The sequence below is a fragment of the Triticum aestivum genome, chromosome 2B (genome assembly GCF_018294505.1).
Source record: "Triticum aestivum cultivar Chinese Spring chromosome 2B, IWGSC CS RefSeq v2.1, whole genome shotgun sequence".
Classification (NCBI taxonomy): domain Eukaryota; kingdom Viridiplantae; phylum Streptophyta; class Magnoliopsida; order Poales; family Poaceae; genus Triticum; species Triticum aestivum.
This window is the reverse complement of record NC_057798.1, coordinates 141563778-141584302: the sequence shown is the minus strand read 5'-3', so window position 1 is coordinate 141584302 and position 20525 is coordinate 141563778. Positions and strand designations below refer to the sequence as shown.

At 46.0% G+C, this 20525-nt stretch overlaps 1 protein-coding gene and 1 long non-coding RNA gene across 8 annotated transcripts; both read left to right on the top strand.

The window, feature by feature from the left end:
- Nucleotides 1-340: 340 nt before the first annotated feature.
- Nucleotides 341-8204, top strand: LOC123043933 (lipase). Of its 7 annotated transcripts, none has more exons than XR_006419730.1 (10): nt 341-711; nt 904-983; nt 6140-6205; nt 6332-6379; nt 6475-6542; nt 6626-6956; nt 7094-7288; nt 7373-7472; nt 7687-7763; nt 7874-8034. XR_006419730.1 is itself a non-coding variant. In XM_044466541.1 (10 exons), the coding sequence occupies exons 1-10, from the start codon at nt 621-623 to the stop codon at nt 8088-8090; spliced, it is 1077 nt and encodes a 358-aa protein (XP_044322476.1). In that variant the 5' UTR covers nt 342-620; the 3' UTR covers nt 8091-8204. The 7 variants fall into 7 exon arrangements, 3 of the variants coding, with proteins under 3 accessions (XP_044322474.1, XP_044322476.1, XP_044322477.1); XR_006419729.1 differs by having other exon boundaries at nt 7373-7439; nt 7874-8023; XM_044466541.1 differs by lacking the exon at nt 7373-7472 and having other exon boundaries at nt 342-711; nt 6626-6698; nt 6795-6956; nt 7874-8204.
- A 3703-nt stretch (nt 8205-11907) lies between these two features.
- LOC123040838 (uncharacterized) lies at nt 11908-13914 on the top strand. The gene is made up of 2 exons (XR_006418288.1): nt 11908-12282; nt 12519-13914. It is a non-coding gene; the product is annotated as an uncharacterized lncRNA (long non-coding RNA).
- Nucleotides 13915-20525: the final 6611 nt, after the last annotated feature.

Below are 20525 nucleotides of genomic sequence, written 5' to 3'. Positions count from 1 at the left end.
GTTAAATACTTCCTCTGTTCATTTTTATAAGACCTTGTAAACAATTTAGACATCACCTAAAACAGTGCAATGTGGGCTGTCTGAAACGTCTTTTATAGGTGAACGGAGGGTCCCTCAAAAAAAATGAACGGAGGGAGTAATAAAAAAGCACGGCACGCGTGCACGGCGCTGCCGCTAGAAAATATGGGCGTGCATGGAAAAGAGCACGCGTGCACGGCGCTGCCACTAGAAAACCCAACCTGTGACAATTCTGTGTAACGTTGACACGTCAACCCAGTGTGGCGCCGGCACGTCACACCCAGACCCCGCCACCTCTATCCTCTGCAACGACCCGGCATTACTACACCCAAGGCAGAGTCTGCTAGAACTCCTGCTTGACTTTCCATGGCCGATTCCGGTGACACAGTCCAACCAAACACGCACCAACACGACAGCGACCCGAGCAGAGCCGTGGCGCCCCGCCTCATCCCACCTTCCTTCCTCATCCCTTTCTTGCTTGATCCACCTCGCCTCTTCATCCTCCGCCCAAGTTTTCAACCACGTCTCGTTGCGGGCGAACAGGTCCTGAATCGGTTCTCCGCGCCCGATTTCTTCGCATCCCAGTGGCCGTGTACTTCTAAATGGGGAGCCGGCGGTGGGTCGCGGCGGCGGCGGCGGCGGCCGTGGGGGCGCTCTTGCTGCTGTCCGTAGCCTCTCACGGAGCACGGAGAGGTATCTCTCGGTTCGCCGCACCATTTTTGTGACTGTATTAGCATTTCCTTTTGGGCGCAAGCTCCAGTCTACCAGAAATTTCTTTACCAGAAATCTCATAGCGCATTTTTTTGTCGGTGATTAATATTTTTAGTTGTTTTCATGCATAATCATCAACCATATCAACAAAAAAGCCATAATTATCATTCACAGGACACAGTGTCGACAGCAACAACCGGACTTTTGTTTTTAACTATACCCTAGCGAAGACTATTGTGGAATATGCGTCAGCTGTAAGTGTGACTTCATCCTCTTTTGCCATGCGTTCTAGGCCCTTGCATTATCGTTCACGCATCACAAATTTGTAATTCAATATTGGAATTCCGTTTTATTTGAATTCCTTGTGTGTGCGTAGTTGGAAAGATATTTCCTTGATTGATTTACAGATCACAGTACATCATTATATGAGGGAGAACTGCACGTCCTATACAAGTGGCACTCGGGCCCGACGTGGTCTCCTGATCCTAGAATTACGGCAACGTTACATGAGTGCATAAGACTTTGTCTAACACCCCCCCCCCCCAGCCGGAACTCCACGGGGAAGGATGTTCAGGCTGGACCGGAAATCTTGAAACACTTGAGACGACAACCCCTTAGTGAAAACATCAGCAAATTGAGAGCTCGAAGGAACATGAAGAACACGAACTTCGCCAAGAGCCACGCGATCACGGACGAAGTGTAAATCGATCTCAATATGCTTTGTGCGTTGGTGTTGCACCGGATTGCATGCAAGGTAAGAGGCACTGATGTTGTCACAATACACAATGGTGGCCCGGGTGGGAGGGAGATGAAGCTCATGGAGGAGTTGATGCAACCAGCATGATTCGGCCACACAGTTCGCCACACCCCGGTACTCCGCTTCGGCACTTGAACGAGAGATAGTGGGCTGCCTCTTGGAGGACCAAGAGACAAGATTGGAGCCGAGGAACACACAAAAGCCAGAAGTAGACCGACGTGTATCCGGACAACCCGCCCAATCCGCATCAGTGTAAGCAATAAGATCCATGGAGGAGGACTTATATAGCTGGAGACCATAGTGAGAGGTGCCCTGTAAGTACCGAAGGATCCGTTTGACAAGTTGCATGTGCGTGTCTCGTGGGGCATGCATGAATGAGCAAACTTGTTGAACGGCATAGGCGATGTCATGCCAGGTGAGAGTAAGGTATTGAAGGGCGCCGGCCAGGCTGCGATAGTGCGTGGAATTGGAGAGGAGTTGGCCGTCTTGGGAGGAGGTCTTGGAGCTGGTGTCGATAGGTGTGGAGACGGGCTTACAGTTTAGCATCTTGGCACGCGCGAGGATCTCAAGTGTGTATTGCCGTTGGCATAGGAAAAGGCCTGAGGTGTTGGTAGTAACATTGATGCCCAAGAAATGATGGAGAGGGCCAAGATCCATCATGGAGAACTCCAACTTGAGGGAGTTGATGACGGAGGAGAGAACGGCGGGGGAGTTAGCCGTGAGAATGATGTCATCCACATAGACTAACAAATATGCAATGGAGGAGCCATGATGCTTGATGAACAAAGAGGAATCACTCTTGGAAGCCCGAAATCCCAATGACAAGAGGAATGCTTGGAACCGAAGAAACCATGTGCGTGGAGCTTGCTTCAGGCCATATAAGGACTTGCGAAGAAGACAGACATGGTCGGGCCGGGAGGGATCCACAAAGCCCGCTGGTTGGGAGCAATACACTGTCTCATTGAGATCGCCATGAAGGAATGCATTCTTGACATCAAGTTGGTGGATTGGCCATGACTGAGATGTAGCAAGACTGAGCACCACGCGAATGGTAGCCGGCTTCACCACAGGACTGAATGTTTCACCATAGTCCACACCTTCTTGTTGAGTGAACCCACGAACAACCCACCGAGCTTTGTAACGTGCCAAGGAGCCGTCGTTGTTGAACTTGTGACGAAATATCCACTTGCCCGTGACAATGTTAACACCTGCAGGCTTAGGCACCAAAGACCAAGTAAAGTTATCCATTAAAGCATGATATTCTTCTAACATAGCGTGGTGCCAATGGGGGTCTTTAAGAGCTGATTTGTAGGTGGGTGGTATGGGAGAGATAGTGTGGGACGTGGCATCGGCAAGAAATAAGCGCTTTGGCATTAGAAAACCAGTTTTGGCCCTGGTGGACATCTTGTGTGCGTTATGGGGTGGCTGAATGGGCACTGCATGGCGAGGGAGAGGTGGCGCAGGCGGAGTGGATGGAGTGGAAAGCGAGGAGGATCCGGTGGGGTCGGCTGGTCCGCTGGCAGGAGGATTTGGCGATGGATCCGAGGAGGAGTCAGATGAGGCAGGCGAGGCAGGCGAATCTGGCGTGACAGGGGAATCGGGCGTGGGCTGCGAGGCAGGCGAGCGGGTGGGGCCAGCGGGACCGGGCGTGCGGAACGAGGAGGATCGTGCGGATGAATCGGTGTGGCCGGCGGGGGAGCGGCACGCGGCATCGTCAGAGGCGGGGTGGGTGGAGCACGAGGCGAATCTGGGGGTGGGGGCCCGTACGAGGAAGGCGCTGGATCCGAGAGATTCGGCCGGAGGGGGGATCTGCATGGCGATCAGATGTGGACGTGGGGGTGGTGTGGTCCGGCGTGTGGTGGTGATATGGAAATATTGTTTCGTCGAAAACGACGTGACGGGAAACGATAACGCGTCGAGTCGTGAGGTCGTAGCACCTGTACCCTTTGTGTTCTAGGGGGTAACCAAGGAAAACACAAGGAGAGGAGCGAGGGGAGAGTTTGTTGTCCATGGTGGCATAGAGGTTAGGGAAACATAGGCAGCCGAACACACGAAGATGAGAGTACTCGGGTTAAACGCCGTGGAGGAGATAGTATGGCGTATATGGTGTGATGGCTCGTGAGGGGCGCCTGTTGAGAAGGTAGGTAGCGGTATGAAGGGCTTCCACCCAAAAGGGAGGTGTTAAGTGAGCTTGGAGAAGGAGAGTGCGTACAATATCATTGGTGGTGCGAATGAACGTTCTGCTTTGCCGTTTTGAGGGGAAGTGTGTGGGCAAGAAAACCGATAGGCTATACCGTTCGAAGAAAAAAAAGGAGCGAAGAGAGTTATTGATGAATTCGCCACCATTGTCACATTGCATACATTTAATGATCACATGGAATTGAGTGTGAACAAAGGTGAAGAAACGCTGTAGGACGGTAGAGGTCTCGGATTTTTGATGCAAGGGGAATGTCCAAGAGTAATGTGTGTAATCATCCAAGATAACAAGATAGTATTGAAAGCCGGAAAAACTTACAACCGGGGATGTCCACAAATCGCAATGAATTAAATCAAAGGGGGCAATGTTTTGCTATGTGAAGAAGGAAAGGGAGGCGTGGTTGGCGCCCTAATTGGCAAGCGCTACATGGGAGATGGGGTGCCTTATTACAATCACTAAGAAAATCACGAGAAATAGTAGAAAGGGTGTGAGCGCCGGGGTGCCCGAGACGACGATGCCACAAATCCGAGGTGGTGGTGAGGAGTGCGGACGCCCGTGCTGATTTATTTCCAATGAAGGGGTAGAGGTCGCCGATGCTAGCGGAGATCATGAGAACTTGTCGAGTGCGAAGATCCTTCACAAGAAAACCACACGGAAAAAATTCAACGGAACATGAGTTATCTTTTGTAAATTTGCATACGGAAATAAGGCTAGTAACTACATGTGGAGAAACAAGAATGTCCGTGAGGCGAAAATTGTGAGGGTGGAGTGTGGTGGAGCCAGTGGCCGTGACGGGGAGGTGCCAACAAGTATGCTTGAAGGAACATGCTTTAAGGAATGACTAGACGAGGTTAAGATACCTTGGCTGCCGGTCACGTGCGAAGAGGCGCCACTGTCCAAGAACCACTCGGGGGCAGGTTGGTTGGGGAAGCCGGAGTTGCTGTAGGCGGTGTTGAGCATGGCAAGATGCTCCCACGACGGCGGCGTGGGTGGGTAGTAGGGAGGCGTCGGTACATGTTGTACGCCTGAGCATGGGCGTTCGGGCGAGGGCCCAAGACACCAGCGGCGTTGGGAGGGACCCAACCGGAGCACGGCGACGGCAAGGCCATGCCATATGGAGCGAAGTAGCCTGTGAAGGGGGAGAACGCCGGCTGAGAGTGCTGGCCGCGAGCAGAGGAGTCGCCACGCCCGCGACCACGTCCGCGGCCACGCCCACGGCCGCGGTCACCATCGGCAGATCGATCACCGCGGCCACGTCCAGAGGGCTACTGTTGGGGATGCGGGGGGCCCTGGGCGCGATCGGAGGAGCCGCTGCCTTGGCCGCGGTCAGCACTGCCCCGAGCGCCGGCCTCGGAACTGCCGCCGTGGACGCCGCCGCGATCGCCACCAGAGAGCGCGAACGCCGAGGCGCTCTCCTCAGCAGCGCGCTGCGCCTGGGATTCCTCGGCCAGGATGACCCGAGAGAGGACGGTGTCGAACGGCAGCTCCTGGTCGCCGAGAATGACCCGGATGGTGTCGAGGCGCTTGTCGAGGCCGTGGAGAAACTGAGTGCGAAGATCCACCTCGGTGACGGCATGCTCGATGTCGGCGAGGCCGTCGGTGAGGAGCTTCATGCGCCGCGCGTACTCAGCCACGGAAAGATCGCCCTGCTTGAGGTTGCGATACTGCCGGTTGAGGATCATGAACCGGGCAGCGCGGTTGGCAAGGAAGAAGTCCTTGATCTTGTGCCAGAGCGCGTAGGTGTTGGTGGCGCCGACGACGTGATCCACCATGGAGTCGGCGAGCGTGGCGTAGATCCAGAGGACGACGTGGGCATCTAGCTCGAGGTAGGCAGCATCAACATTGGGAGGAGGAGGGTGGTCGATGAGGAATTTGACGCCGTGGCGAATAAGGACCATGAGAAAGAAGGATTTCCACTTGTGGTAGTTGTGATCCGCGGGGTTGAGGAGAAACTTGATGTGGTTGGAGATGTGATCGTTGTAGATGGAGAGGCGAGGAGCAGGGGGCGGGGGCGCTGTGGGGGCGGAGGAGAAAAGGGGCGCAAACTGCGAGCCGACGGGGGCGGCGGTGTTGCTGAAGAGGGAAGGCGTCGTGCCGAAGACGAACGGCGGGGAGGAAGAGGCCGAGGCAGTGGAGGCGGAAGGCGCCGTGGAGGAGAGGGAGCCCGGCGAGGTGACGGAGTCCATGGCGGCGGCGGACGGGGAGGAGTCGGTGCCGGCCATGAGGAGAACCTGGAAGCAGCTGATACCAAGTTGGAAAGATATTTCCTTGATTGATTTACAGATCACAGTACATCATTATATGAGGGAGAACTGCACGTCCTATACAAGTGGCACTCGGGCCCGACGTGGTCTCCCGATCCTAGAATTGCGGCAACGTTACATGAGTATATGACTTTGTCTAACATGCGTCTGTGCCAAAATTAATTTATCCTCATATTATTTTCTCATTCCTAGGTGTATATGACGGACCTAACAGCTCTATATACATGGACATGCTCAAGATGTAATGACTTGACTAAAGTAAGACTCATCACGTTTCTCGTCTTGTTACTTATCTTGTCTAATTGTGTCGTTTGGTTTACTTTTAAGTTCAACTACTACAAATAACTCACTGCCGATGTCGCCGGGTATCTCATTTCAAAACAGGGCTTCGAGATTAGGTGTATAATTGTCGATATCCAGAACTGTTTGCAGGTCTGTATGCTAGTACATTGCTACTACCTTAACTTGCATGGTAAAGTTATTTCCCCACGGGACTAAAATATTCTTGCGATTAAATAACTTGACAGGCATTCATTGGTGTTGATCATAATCTCAATGCTGTAATCGTTGCAATCAGGGGAACTCAAGAGAACAGGTTTTGGAATAATTTGGCATAGCTTTACTGTCATTTGTTCAGGTTATATCCCTCTCTGTTCACTTCTAAATAATCTCATTCAGTGTACAGAACTGGATTAAGGACCTGGTATGGAAGCAGGTTGACCTAAACTATCCAAACATGCCTGATGCGAAGGTCTTTGGCACGAACTTGATATATATACTCTGTTTTTTTACAAGAGTAGGATATGCTTTTATTTATTTTCTGATGAGGTTTATGTTCTGGTTAAAGGTCCACACTGGATTTTACTCTGCTTACAATAATACACTTTTACGTCCAGCCATCACAAATGCTGTTCGCAAGGCAAGGAGATTGTATGGCGATATTAGCGTGATAGTTACAGGGCATTCGATGGGAGGAGCTATCGCTTCTTTCTGTGCACTTGATCTCGCTGTAAGTGCCCCCCACGATTATGTTCTTGGCATAAGTCTCACTTTTTATTTTGATGAACAAGGAAATACTAGCTTTCGACATTAAACACTTCTGTATTTGCCGACTCATGATCTCTGAAATGTTCCTCCCATTTACAGATTAGCCTTGGAAGTGACAGTGTTCATCTCATGACTTTCGGGCAACCACGTATCGGCAATGCTGCTTTTGCCTCCTACTTTGAACAATATGTGCCCACTGCGATCCGAGTGACACATGAACATGATATTGTGCCTCATTTGCCCCCTTATTTCTTCTTCCTCCCGCACCTGACATACCACCACTTCCCTAGAGAGGTATGCCCCTGCATAAACCTAGGAAGCGTATGACTAATCATTGTCAAAACTCTCTCAACATTATATGCTTGTTGTTCTTTTCAGCCAAATGCACTCTAGATATTTTGTAATTGGACACTGATGACAGAGCACAGAATCAGCGGGACACCTGGTACTCCTAAAGTGATATAAACATCCGCATGATGTGCGATACAATACACTTGAACACCAGTTACCATGCATAACATTAGTCACCAAGCATTACTATTGTGAAATGCAGTAGTTTACCATTGCATTGTCTTTGTTTTAACCAGACTATCTATATGAACATCTTGCTCTGAATTGATTTTGGAAAGATCTCTTACTATAAATCTGTTATACATCCTTGAATCACCATCCAATGTGCATTCAAATTTCAGGTATGGGAACATGATGTTGATGGCAACACAACCTTCCGAGTTTGCGACAGCAGCGGAGAAGATCCAGATTGTTGCAGGTGAGAGGGAGCCCATTCATCTATCCGGTAGCATCAATTTGGTTAAGTCACCCTGTCTCCTGTTCCGAAGTCCTAACACCTGTTGGGCTGCTCCCTGTCTGCATTCGCAGGAGCGTGTTTGCGTTGTTCCTCAGCGCCTCAGACCATCTGACCTACATGGGTGTTGAGATAGCAGCAGATGACTGGAGCACCTGCAGAATCGTCATGGCCCACAGCGTCAAGCGGCTCCAATTGTATCTTGCGAGTAATGTTATCACGGCGAAGAACCCTGTCGATATCATCATTGCGGATCATAGCGTGCAGACTGATCCGAGTAGTTCCAGCTAGACATTATTCATACAAGCTGCTGTATATATAGTGTTGTCAGCATTTGAATGGCTTCAGGTATCCAGCCAATGGGATGGTTTTTGCCACGACAGATATGTGATTCTTTCATCTGTAACTTGTAAATGTAGTGTTGGTCGTCATTAGCCCCGCACCTCCCGCTCCCGCGGCGCGCTCCGCGCGCGCGCCTCGGGAGATCGATCGGCCGCCGCCGCCGTCGCCTCCCCAGCGTCGCCTCCCCCTCGCCGCCGCCGGAGTGCGCCCGCCGGGCAAGCCCGCGCGGCGCGGGCGGCGGCGGGGCATTCCCTCCTTCCTCTGGCCCTCGTGGCGGCGGTGCGGGCCGCCAGATCGGGGACAAGGGGCGCCTCGTCCGGCTGGTCTCCCGGAGGCGGGGACGGCTGGGTCCGGCGGCGACTGGGCTAGGAGGAGGTGGCAGGGTTTCGGTCGAGGTCGTCTTCGATCTAGATCGGGTTCTCCATCGGGGCGTCGCACGGCGGTGGGATCGGATCGGCGGCATCGTCATCGGTTCGGCGGAGGGCTCTGTTCCAGCCAACCGCGAGATCGGGACGCCGTGGCCTCCGGTGAAAATCGCGTCTGACTGCGGTCATGGCGGACGACGGCGGTGTCTAGGACGTCGTTCCCTTCTTGAAGCATCGTCGTTGCAGGTCACATCAACCTGATCGAAAGGCTCCAGGGGAAACCCTTGATCTGGATCTACCGGATCGGACGATGACGACGTTTCGATGTCGTTCTTCCTCCTCGGGGCATTGTTTTGGAGCAAGTGTTGGCTGGAGGGGGCAAGAGGAGGAGCGGCGTGGCATCTGCACGTCGACAACGGCGGGTCTCAGCGGCATGGAGCAGCGGGGGTCTCGCCGGTGGGCGTGTGATGATGGACGGGTGCAGGATGGTGGCGCTGTCTGGCGTCGTGGTGGCGTCAATGGCAATGAGGCCTGGCACGGTTCATGCAACAGTTCAGCTCTGAAGATGGATTGATGGTACGTGGCTGCGGTGGCCTCATACCCGGCAAGGGGCCTGGTTGACGAGCACGCCGGACTGGTGGGCGCCCATACCCGGAAGGAGTCCTGGTTGGGACCTCAGGTCTCAGATGTTAGGTTTGGCTGCGAGGTCTGTTTGGTATTAGGCCCAGACCATCAGCGCCCCTTCATCAGTTAGATAGGAGTAGCGACAGATGTTGCGAAGATGGTGGCTTTGGTCTTACTGTTGTACGACTTTGTAAGGTCTTGTGTTAATAATCAATAAAGTGGCCGTATGCATCGTCCAGATGCAGAGGCCGGGGGTATTCCTCCTTTTCAAAAAAAAAAACTTGTAAATGTAGAGAGATGTGTAGAAGCAGAACATCGAAGTGTGGTGATAAGTTTCTCAGAATCTTTGGGTTCAGTGGTACTGGTAGTACTGTACATGACTAGGTTATTTTTCTGGAAATGTCAAAATTGTGTCGAATATGTATATAGGGCTACAGTTAGTCTACACAAGCGATTTAGGTGTTGGTCGAACACTTGTAATATGAGCTTATTATATAAAGGCACCACGGGTAGCCAAAATAGACTATGACGAAGTTGGTAGCACAAACACGAGATTAACAAAGGGATGGTCTGGACAATAGTGGCAGGGGTGTTGGGCTTGCCTTAGCGGGCTTGTCGTCAATCTGTACTATATTGATTTAAGAAATGGGGAGGAGGATCGTCTATAGCCCCAGGAACCTTGTTAACAAATATCGTCTCTTTCGTAATTTTTACAACAATTTATTCACGTATTTTTAACAGGAAGTATGTACCAACAATCTGGCTCAAGCCATGTAATTGTAGCTTATCTAGGTATGCAAGACGAGATAGATCGAAAGTACTATTCTGCTCCCGAGCTCAAATGCTCCCTTATGAACAATGAAATCAAAAAAATAGTAAGATAATTCAAAAAAATATGAATTTTTTCTGTTTAAAACTTTAACAGATGTTTTGTATGCTTGCAAAATTTCAATACGAAATGACATTCCTGGAAGGCGTGGCAAAAAAAATCAGCGTACTAAAATATTTTCAAAACGAGCATTTTTGTAACATCAGTTTTTTTTCACGACTCCCACGTATGCCATTTCGTGGAAGGCGTGGCAAAAAAAAAACGCTCCAAAATGTTTTCAGAACTAGCATTTTTGAAACATCAATTTTGTTTTTTCCCACGACTTCCACTGTGTCATTTCATGCTGAAATTTTGCAAGCATGCAAAACGTTTGTCAAAGTTTTTCACAAAAAAAATTCAGAATTTTTTACTAGTATTTTTTTAATTTTACTGTTCATAAAGGAGCATTTGAGCTCAGAAGCATATACTCCATGTCTGAGGCAGGGGCCTTCTCAGGGATCTAACACATTCTGTGGATCATACTATAGCTAGGGTTCTCATCTACCACTATCTTCTTTCTTTCCGCCGTCCGGCCGAGAGCTTGTAACCCAAGAAACCGATCTCCTCGGCGATCCTCCCAATCGCCGGTGAGTGCTCGAGGCAATACAACCACCAAAGGTAGGATTAGGGTCTTACCTTCTCCCGGAGGCTAAAACCTAGGCAAATTTCATGTCTTACCATCACGATCCATCGCTCGCACCTCCTCCGAATAAATATGTCACCGCTCGATGGCACTAGCGGTCTTGACATACTGACAACCATAATGGTCATGATAGAATCAACAATCTTGTCGCCAAAAACATTGAGAACAACACCTTTGAAGAGGGTATCAGTAGCCTGTAAAGCTTTCGCATCTTCATGAGTAAATTGTCCATGTGGTTAGCCAAAGAACTTCCTCACATGCCATTTCTTGTAGTTCACACCCTCGAGCACATGAAGTTTGAGGGTTACAGCAAAAAGTTGGAGAAAATTGCCAATGATAAGGTTTTTTGATTGTTGAACATGTGAGAAATTTTCCAATAATTTTAATCCAAGAATGCGGTAAATAAATCATGATTAACATATCAAACATGAATAGTTGAAAGAACGCCAATGCTAGTCAAAGTAGTCATGTAAGATAAAAATAACATGTCTAGATCACATGCTAGTACAAAAATTCCAGAAGCAATCCGTAACAAAAGGATTAAGAACACATACGGACAGGGTGACCTGACTGAGCCGGCCCATTAACGGACTGCAGCATGGACTGTAGCATGTTTACGAATTTCGAAATACCGATCATTCTTTAAAAAACACTACATTTTCTTTGGAAATATGAGCCAACCTTGAAATTTATAACATTTTTAAAAAATAAGAACATATTAGAATTCTGATTTTTTTAGGAAAAACAAAAACTATTTGGAAAATATGAACAAAAATTGAATTTCAAATACTTTTGGAAAAAAACATGACCATAATTAGAAATTCCGAACATTTTGTAAACTAGTGAACAAATTGAAGTTCCAAATATTTTTGAAGACGGGAACATTTTTAAAAACACAAAGAAAACAGGAAATTATTAACATATGAACAAAATTAAAAAAATGTGATTTTTTAAAGCGCATATCTATAATACCTAAATAGTTCATCCCCACTATTCTATTTCTCTTGACATGCAGCCTATCCACATCATCAGCCTTGCCACCTCAGCATTTCTAACGAATTGTGTGGTTAACTCTGATAATTAACCAAAGCGGACCTCTTTCGTCCTCCATTACCGACCAGTCAATGTATAGAAACCCATCGGTCATTACAAAGAGGAGCCCATCGGTCCCATCTTTTCGTGTCTCTATTACTCCTCCATATGCATCCTAGCAGACCAGGCGATCCGATCCGATCAACCTCTACCCACACACCACCGAACTTTGTCCTGCAAACCACCGCTCCGGCGTTAACCAATATCCTCCTCACGCAAGCCACGGTAGTCCCTGCCAGATCCGGTGCAGGATCGCCGCCGCCTCTAGCCGACAAGGTCGAGGAGTGCAGCACGTTGCCCTCCACTGATCCAGGTGCGACAGTCAGATCCATCGCCGAGAGGTGCAACACGCGTATCTCGACCGCGACGCGACCCTGCAGCCTCAACCTCGGCCATCTACTGTCGACGACTCTGCCTCCTCAAGAACGACCTGTACCACCGCCCCGCTACCCAGAAGCGACGACGCCACCGAATCTCAGATGACTTCCCCTGCCCCGGCTAAAGTACCAAACAGTGGAGCGACCCCTCTCCCATCTTCTCCAACATCAGGTTGGTATCTGCGCCTTTGATCCAAAATCGTGATTTCTGTTCTAGGTATTTTTGTTTCTGTGACAATCTATATATGGATGGCTCCATGTAACGGGATTTTGAGTGATTTGTGTTCTAGGTATTTTTGTTTCTGTGATTTCTGATTTATCCATCTATTATGAAGTGAATCCTGCTAAACTAATACGGAAGAAACTAATCAATACCTAATAATCTTGGCCCCTTTGCCCCTTTTGTAGGTAAGCAATCCTCCTCCTTCTCAGTTTCCCGTCTCCTACATGGGACATATATGTTGCTGCTGTTGATGTAGATATGTTCCACTCTTATTCTTGGGAGAAGTTCTGATTAACCTTTTATTTGTGGGGCAACTACCACAACATCTCGGGCTGCCGTGGCTTGCCAATTAACTCCCCCCCCCCCCCCCCCCCCCCCCGATCCATCTAATGTTTCTTTGTGCAGACCTTTTAATCTATCTTGGCAAGGTCTTTGATGAAAATGGTAGCAAATTGTCGTTCGAAATAAATCAAGGTAATCTTTATGCTTCACTGCCAACATGTCTTTTGAAACTTTGATGCAGACATTGATAGCATCATTGGTTCATATAGCAGACTATTATTTGCCTTTTTTGTGGAAAAAATCAATTCAATAAGTTTATGATCATATTTATCTCAAGACTTCCGAGTTACGTGTCGTAAGAACAATATATCCGCTGTCTCTTCTTGACAGGTATGGTATATTGCTGCTATCTTCATAATCTTTGGCATTTCATAGATTGCACGACCAGTTCTGTCGCGGTTCATTATTTATACAATAGCGGATTTTGTTGAGAAAACTGTTGTTTTATACTTCTAGAATTGCTACCTGTCCTATGTGCAGATTCCGTTTGAATGTTTAAGGACAAGTTGTACGATGAAAAATAAAGTAGGGCAGCTATCATAATTCACTATATACTATTGGTCTGCCATTGTTTCCCGATGCATACATCTAGGAAGCGTGTGATTTCAAGATTGTTTCCCCAGTGCTAAATATATTGACGCACTGGGGTCTTATGTTCAGTATTATTTTTTATAATATCTTCTTCACAGTAACATCATGTACTAAGTCGTCTCTCTTTTGTATCAGCTATCCTGTATCAACTTCACGCTAACACCAGTTTTTTCAGTGATGTTGAACATGTCAATCCTACACTTCTATGCTTCGATCATGTTCCAGTCAGTTTTTCAGTCTTTGGTGGTGATGTTGAAGTGGTGGCTATTTCACCTAATTATGTTGGAAGTTTGCTCTCCAGAGAAAATAGCCTTGCGGTGGGTACGAAAAAGTAGTTGGTGGACGGGTGGGGCAGAACAGGCCAAAAAAAGAAGCAAAAACGATTGAGACCATGGAGCCGGACTCAATAGCAAGCTACACACGTCATTGCACCATTGGACGACCGGTGATTCAACAGTCCCTATTCTTTTTATTGTTCTGGTTGTTTGTTCTATATATACTTATATCCTAAGATCTAAGCAATTTATGCATATTAAATAGATTTCTATCTATGGAATTTGGTTATCCCATTTTTTTTTTAACTTGGCATCCTGTTTTGATTTGGATCTGTATCTATCTTTGTACAATTAATATATAAAGTTTGATTAATCTGATTTCATAGTCATGCATCAGTGATAACAATTTCCTATAGATGTATGTGAGTGATAACCTAACTATAGGGGCATTGCCTGTTATAATGATCGGGATTGCTACAACTCAACCTTGTAGCATTTAAACTATTGTCCTCAAATGCAATCTTAGCTGATCTATGAGCTTCAGAGGCGTGGCCCCTGGTGATATGAAATACTTGAACAGAGTAAGATTTGTAATGGCACAAAAATCTACTAGAAGGCTTTTCCCAGTGTCCAGGTTCTCTCATGTGCGATCTAGCAGCTGCGGCCTAGGCAAGGGATAGACTATCTATGAGGATAGTGGCTTCCTGAAGATGTATGCTTGATGTAATGATGGTTGCAAGTTTTATTCCCTGTGCTTTTGCCCATGATGTATGTTGTAACTGAGGTAGTTGTAAGAATGATACTTGGAATTCGCAAAAAAAAGATACTTGGAGGAATGAATGTCTTATTACAATTCACGTCTCAGTTGTTCCTTAGAATGATGCCCTGTTGGAACTTTGTGATGATACTTAGAAGAATGAATGTCTTACTACAATTTTCTCTTTGGTTGACAAGCTTTTTGTAATTTGCGAGATTGAAACAATATAGATTTATCATTTTGCAAATGTAGTTTGCCTAAGCTTACAAAGTCACAAGCATCGAACATTGGTGGTAAATTTTAATTCTTTCTCATATCTTATTTGTCCTTCAGGAATATACCTCATTTTGTTTTAGAACTTGGTACACTAATTTCCCGCAGCAACGCGCGGGGGTGTCATCTAGTATTTTCTATAAATTGGACCATTTTAAAATGGGAACATTCTTTCACTAATGAGAACATTTTTTTATTTTTGAACATTTAAAAAATTAAAAGAAAAAACCAAGAAAAAACAAAACAAAAAATGAAAATGAAAAGCCAGAAAAATAAATGAAGAAAACATAATAAAAAATAAAACCCATTGAAGAACCTGCTAGGAGGTTCCCGAAACCAGATCATCATGGACTGCCTTCTCTTTTACAAATGGTCCGGCCCGCTCATTCGGTTGCTCGTGCTAAGGATCCACATTTTAACACAGCATGCATCATCTAGGAAATTCATATAGAAAATACCGCATCTAGCGCGCCCCGATATTTATATTATTACTGGAAAAAAAACTACTACAACTTCATCAATCAGTTCCCAGATGAAGAACCAGATGACATCATTTACCACTCCCTCTGTTTCAAAATAATTGTAGTTCTAGGATTATCTTATGTCAAACTTCATTAAGTTTGACCACAAATATATAAATAGTATATATTATTGTCTATAAACTTCATATTATATATATTTGATATCATAGATCTTGACGTAATTTCTATAAATTTGGTCAACCCCTTAAAAGTTTGACTTGAGACAATATTAGAACTTCAATTATTTTGGAAAAGCGGGAGTACCTGAAAGAAAAATAAAAGAAAGAAGGAAAAATCTAACGTGCGTAGCGTGCACCTGGTCTTCCCATGCTGCTCCATTCCAATGAAAATTTTCCCTTATATAGAGAGAGCACATGCACGCAAAGAATTTACCATACATGTTGATATCATCACATTAATTACGACATTCAAATATTCAAAATAATTTATCTCACGAACCGTTGACCCGATTAGTGATCCATTTTCACCGGCGAGTTTGTCTCTGGCGAGGGCTTCAAAACAAGATATCATACTATCATGTTTGGACGAATTTTTTTATGGCCTCTAGTTGTGAGAATATGTCAACATAATTGTCCATGCCAATCGTGAACAATTGCCACAATAATTGTGTACAATTTACCAGATAATATGTCTGCATGTGTTTAGACGTTGTAATGTGATGTAAGGGTAGAGAGTGAATTTTACGGTGCATCGTAATACACCAAATCACGTGTATTATATGGGTAATCTAACAGATGAGAATAACTGGGCCTTTTTGAGCCCAAGGGTATTTTCGACCTAAAATTTTTTGTACCTTTAATCGGCCCAATTAAGTCCAGGGGTATTCTCGTCCGAAATTTTTCGATTAAATTAATTGCATTAATAAAACACTTCATTATAGAGGTCCAATCATCGTGCGTACTCTTTTGAATTTTGGTTCGAGCGGTTCGTCCTCTCTCCTCCTCTCGAGCCCTAACCTCGGCGCCCTCGATCACCGCCGACCGCCCCCGGCTCCCTCGATCGCCGCCGATCGCACTCGCCGTGTCACTCCTTCCTCCTGCTCCTACTCCCCCTCCCCCTCCATCGCAAGTCACCTCACTTGGGTCGCGGCGCCAGATCTTCCGACGAGCCTCCCCTCCTTCCCCGAGCGGACGCCACCTTCCCCGACCTGAGAGGCCACATCATCCTCATCGACGTGCATCAACTTTTTCACGCTGGATCTTCGCTATAAGTGCCTAGCCATCTCAAATCTTTGCTGGTCCCTTATGCATATAGTACTAATAGAGGTCAGATTTGATTAGGGTTTAGGATATGTCATGTGAGGTTTAGGGTTTATAGTTTCAGAAAGTTGTGACAAGATTTCGATTGAAAGGGAGTGTAAGTTGGATTTAGCTAGGACATGTTGATGTAGTTAGTTAGGGTTTATGGTTTCAAAAAGTTGTGACAAGATTTTGATTCAAAGGAAGTGTAAGTCGGATTTAGCTAGGACATATTGAAGCACTTAGTTAGGGTTGTGTGCCATGATAATTTGTCAGCAAATTTGGATTCAAAGAAAGTTATTTTGGATTTAGTTAGGAGATGCTTTTGAATTGAGTTTCGAGATATTTTGGATTTATTAGGAGATAATTATTTTTGTATGGAGTTTGGAGTTATTTTCGACTTAGTTAGGAGATAATTTGGATTTAGTTAGGTGATAATTTTGGATTCAGTTAGGACACAATTTTGAATGGAGTTTGGAGATAATTGATCTATCAGGATGGATCTATCAGGGGACTTGAAAGATTCGTGCACTTTGGATTTAGTTAGGAGATCATCAGTTACAATAAGTACAATCAATTAAATATTTATGGACTTAGTCAGGGCATATTTTATACTTACTTACAGCTTTTGAAGGACTGAGTTTGGTACATGAATCCGATATGAAAAATTAAATCAATTATTTAAGCAGAGTATTGCATAATTATTATGTATGATTTCCATCCGTAACATTGACTATCTGTTTTCATTGGCAGCATAACGACATGGATGATAAAGGCAACGATGGCAAAAACTTGGGGAATACAGGCAAGGATGACAAGGACATGGGTGATAGACGAAACGAAGGCAAAGGAATGGATGGTATGCGCACGGATGATAATGATAATGAGGATGCAGGCAAGGATGGCATAGACCTGGATGATGTACACATGCAAGGTAAAGGAATTGATAATAAAGGCATGACTGGTTCAGATCTAAATGAGTGTATGGAATACATAGAGATTGTAAACAAGACTTTCAGGACTGAGGAAGAAGCCTACATGTTCTACGTAGGCTATGCGAGAAAAAAAGGGTTTGGTGCTAGAAAGGATGATCTGAAGTACAGGGGCACGGGTCCGAAACAAAATGCATACAGAAGGACATACAAGTGCTGCAAACAAGGATGGCATGCCCTTAAGCACTTTAATAGAGCTGATAGAAAAAGAACACCGAGGGGTCTTTCTCGGTGTGGGTGTCCCGCTCTTTTTCAGGTTTAGCTACAAGATAGCAGTGGCCTCTGGTTCTTCAAGAATTTTGTGGACAAGCATAACCATCTGCTTGTCCCTGCTGACCTGACTCCCTACTTATCGGCTCATCGTAGAATGACTGACGCACAAAAGGCCGATATCATCGAGTATGCTGTTGGTGGACTTCGAACACATCAGATTATGAATGTAATGGAGAAGAATGCCGGAGGTCCTGACAAGCTTGGATTTATAGATCGAGACCTATACAACCATGTTTCAATTCAGAAGAAGCGCAAGATAGAAGGCAGTGATGCTAGATATTTGCTCACCTATATGATTGCACAGAAAAAAGCAGACCCAGAATTCTTTTTCAAATACACAAAAGACAAAGAAGGCCATTTGAGGAACATATTCTAGGCTGATTCACAATCCTGGATTGACTATGTTGCCTCTGGTGGTGTCGTGGTGTTCGATAGTACATACCGGTCTAACAAGTACAGGCTTCCGTTTGTTCCATTTGTTGGCCTGAACCATCACCGCAGCACAGTTTTGTTTGGGGTCGGTCTAGTGTCAGACGAGACAGTTGCATCATACCAGTGGCTTCTTCATGTATTTTTGGAGGCAATGTCCCAGAAGGCACCCATTTCAGCAATCACCGATGGGGACGGTTCAATGGCTAAAGCAATAGCTACTGTCTGGACTGGAACAGATCATCGTTTGTGCACGTGGCATATCGAGGAGGATATGGTGATGCACCTCCGCAAGAAAAAGCTTGAGGAATTTAGGGCATTCATTTACCGTTGTTGGGATGTTGATGAGTTTGAGAAAAGATGGGAGGCTTATAAGGTTCGGTTCAAAATAAAACCAACGGGAAGAGGTCGTCATGGGTTAACAGGATGTACGAGCTGCGACACAAATGGGCTGCTGCGTACACAAAGGGTAGATATTTCCTAGGCATGATGAGTAATCAGAGGAGTGAGTCTCTCAACTCAAGGCTTCATGTGCACCTGAACAGGAAGATGCAGCTTGTTGATTTGTTGCAGCATGTTGAGCACTGTGTATCCATAATGCGTAAGAATGAAGCAGCATTAGACGCAGTAGCAACACATATGACACCCTTCACTAAGCTGAATGCACACCCTCTCGAGATTGCTGCCTCTTATATTTATACAACTGTGACGTTTCCAAAGGTAAAGCGTCAGATTGTCGAAGGGACAAATTGGCAGGTCACGGACCGGGTAGCATGTGATGGTTTGGTCGTGTTTGGAGTTTTGCGCAAAGCCCCATATGAAAAAGTCCCATATGGCAGGGATGCTACAGAATTGCAAGGTAAGGAAGGTAAGGATGCTGAGGACTTGCATGCAAAAAAATTGGATGCTGAGGATCCCAATGACTTGGAAGGTAAGGATGCTGAGGACTTGCATGCAAAAATTGGATGCTGAGGATCCCAATGACTGGGAAGGCAAGGATGGTGTGGACTTGCATGCCAAAAACCTGGATGCTAAGGATCCCAATGACTTGAAAGGTAAGGACATTGAGGAGTTGGATGCAAAAAAAGTTGGATGCTAAGCCTGTGGATTTTATATATCATGCGACTTGTCTGTTTACAGGAGCAAGACTGGATGATGCAGCTTGTAAATGTAAAAAGTTGGAAAGTCGTGATTACCCATGCGCACATATATTCTGCGTTCTGGATCATCTTGGTGTACGCACATTTCCAAAAAAAAATTCAAGAAAAGATGGACAATGCATGCCAAGCCAGCGTTCCCTTCTTCGAGGACCGCGAATACTCATGTATGGTCTGATCACATGAATAAGTATCATCAACTACACAACATGGCTAGTGACACTTTATTCACAGCCGCAGCTAGCGATTCACAGTTAGGACAGGTGATGGAGCTCCTCTGGAGTATATTGGTTGATGGAGAAAAAACTAATTTGGATGAAGGCCATAAATCGTTTGTTCCTTTACAGGCATACTTCTCTGCTGCTCGCGAATGTTGCAATGATGACGTGCAAAATCCAATCAAAATAGTTCCAAGAGGGAGACCAACTACCGAAGAATCGAACAAGAGGATTAAATCCAGGCGCGAGCGGATGAGAGGGAAAAAAAGCAACGAAGTTAGTGCACATGTTTATCTCATTGTTCATTTCCATACATGCTTACAATGTTAATATGTTCTCCGGGAGAGTGTTCACATCTTTTTCTTCAATTTACTCAACAACAAATCGGGAAAATCAAAGGTCACAAGGAGGAAGAAGTGAAAAGAGAAAGACTCAGAGACAGAAGAAGACACAGATTCAGATACAAAAGAAGAGGAATATTCAAAAAAAAGCAACGAAGTTAGTGCACATGTTAATCTCATTGTTCATTTCCATACATGCTTACAATGTTAATATGTTCTCCCGGAGAGTGTTCACATGTTTTCTTCAATTTACGGAGGAAAAAATCGGGGAAATCAAATAGGACAAGGAGGAAGAAGCAAAAAGAAGAGACATAGTCAGATACAGAAGAAGAGACAGAGGCAGATACAGAAGAAGAGACAGATGCAGATACAAAAGATTAGAAGATTCAGGTACAGAAGAAGAGGAAGATTCAGATGCAGAAGAAGAGGGAGATTCAGATGCGGAAGTAGAGGAAGATTCAGATGCGGAAGAAGAGGAAGATTTAGATGCAGAAGATGGTGGGCTGGGGAGGGCTAGGAAGAGACCATTGGAGGTTGCAGAAGAGGATTACGCAAAACCAAACAAGTGGGAATTAGCACAATTGTGCGTACTTAAACATGTTTTCGAATGCTGGCTGCAGATTCATCTATTTCATTTTTTGCAGGAAACGCAAGGGCGCTCCAAATGTCAAAGCTGGGAGGAAGAAAAAGAACGATGACAAGGATGCGCGAGGAAACCCAGTGAAGTTAGTGTCTGTACTTACATGTCCGCTCTAGAAGTTGGG

What these genes read in the sequence shown, in the direction of transcription:
- LOC123043933 (XM_044466539.1), top strand. Translation starts at nt 621, where the DNA reads ATGGGGAGCCGGCGGTGGGTCGCGGCGGCGGCGGCGGCGGCCGTGGGG. An exon ending in CTCTCACGGAGCACGGAGAG is followed by an intron (nt 712 to 903) that starts GTATCTCTCGGT and finishes TATCATTCACAG; the next exon opens with GACACAGTGTCGACAGCAAC. An exon ending in ATATCCAGAACTGTTTGCAG is followed by an intron (nt 6,380 to 6,474) that starts GTCTGTATGCTA and finishes ATAACTTGACAG; the next exon opens with GCATTCATTGGTGTTGATCA.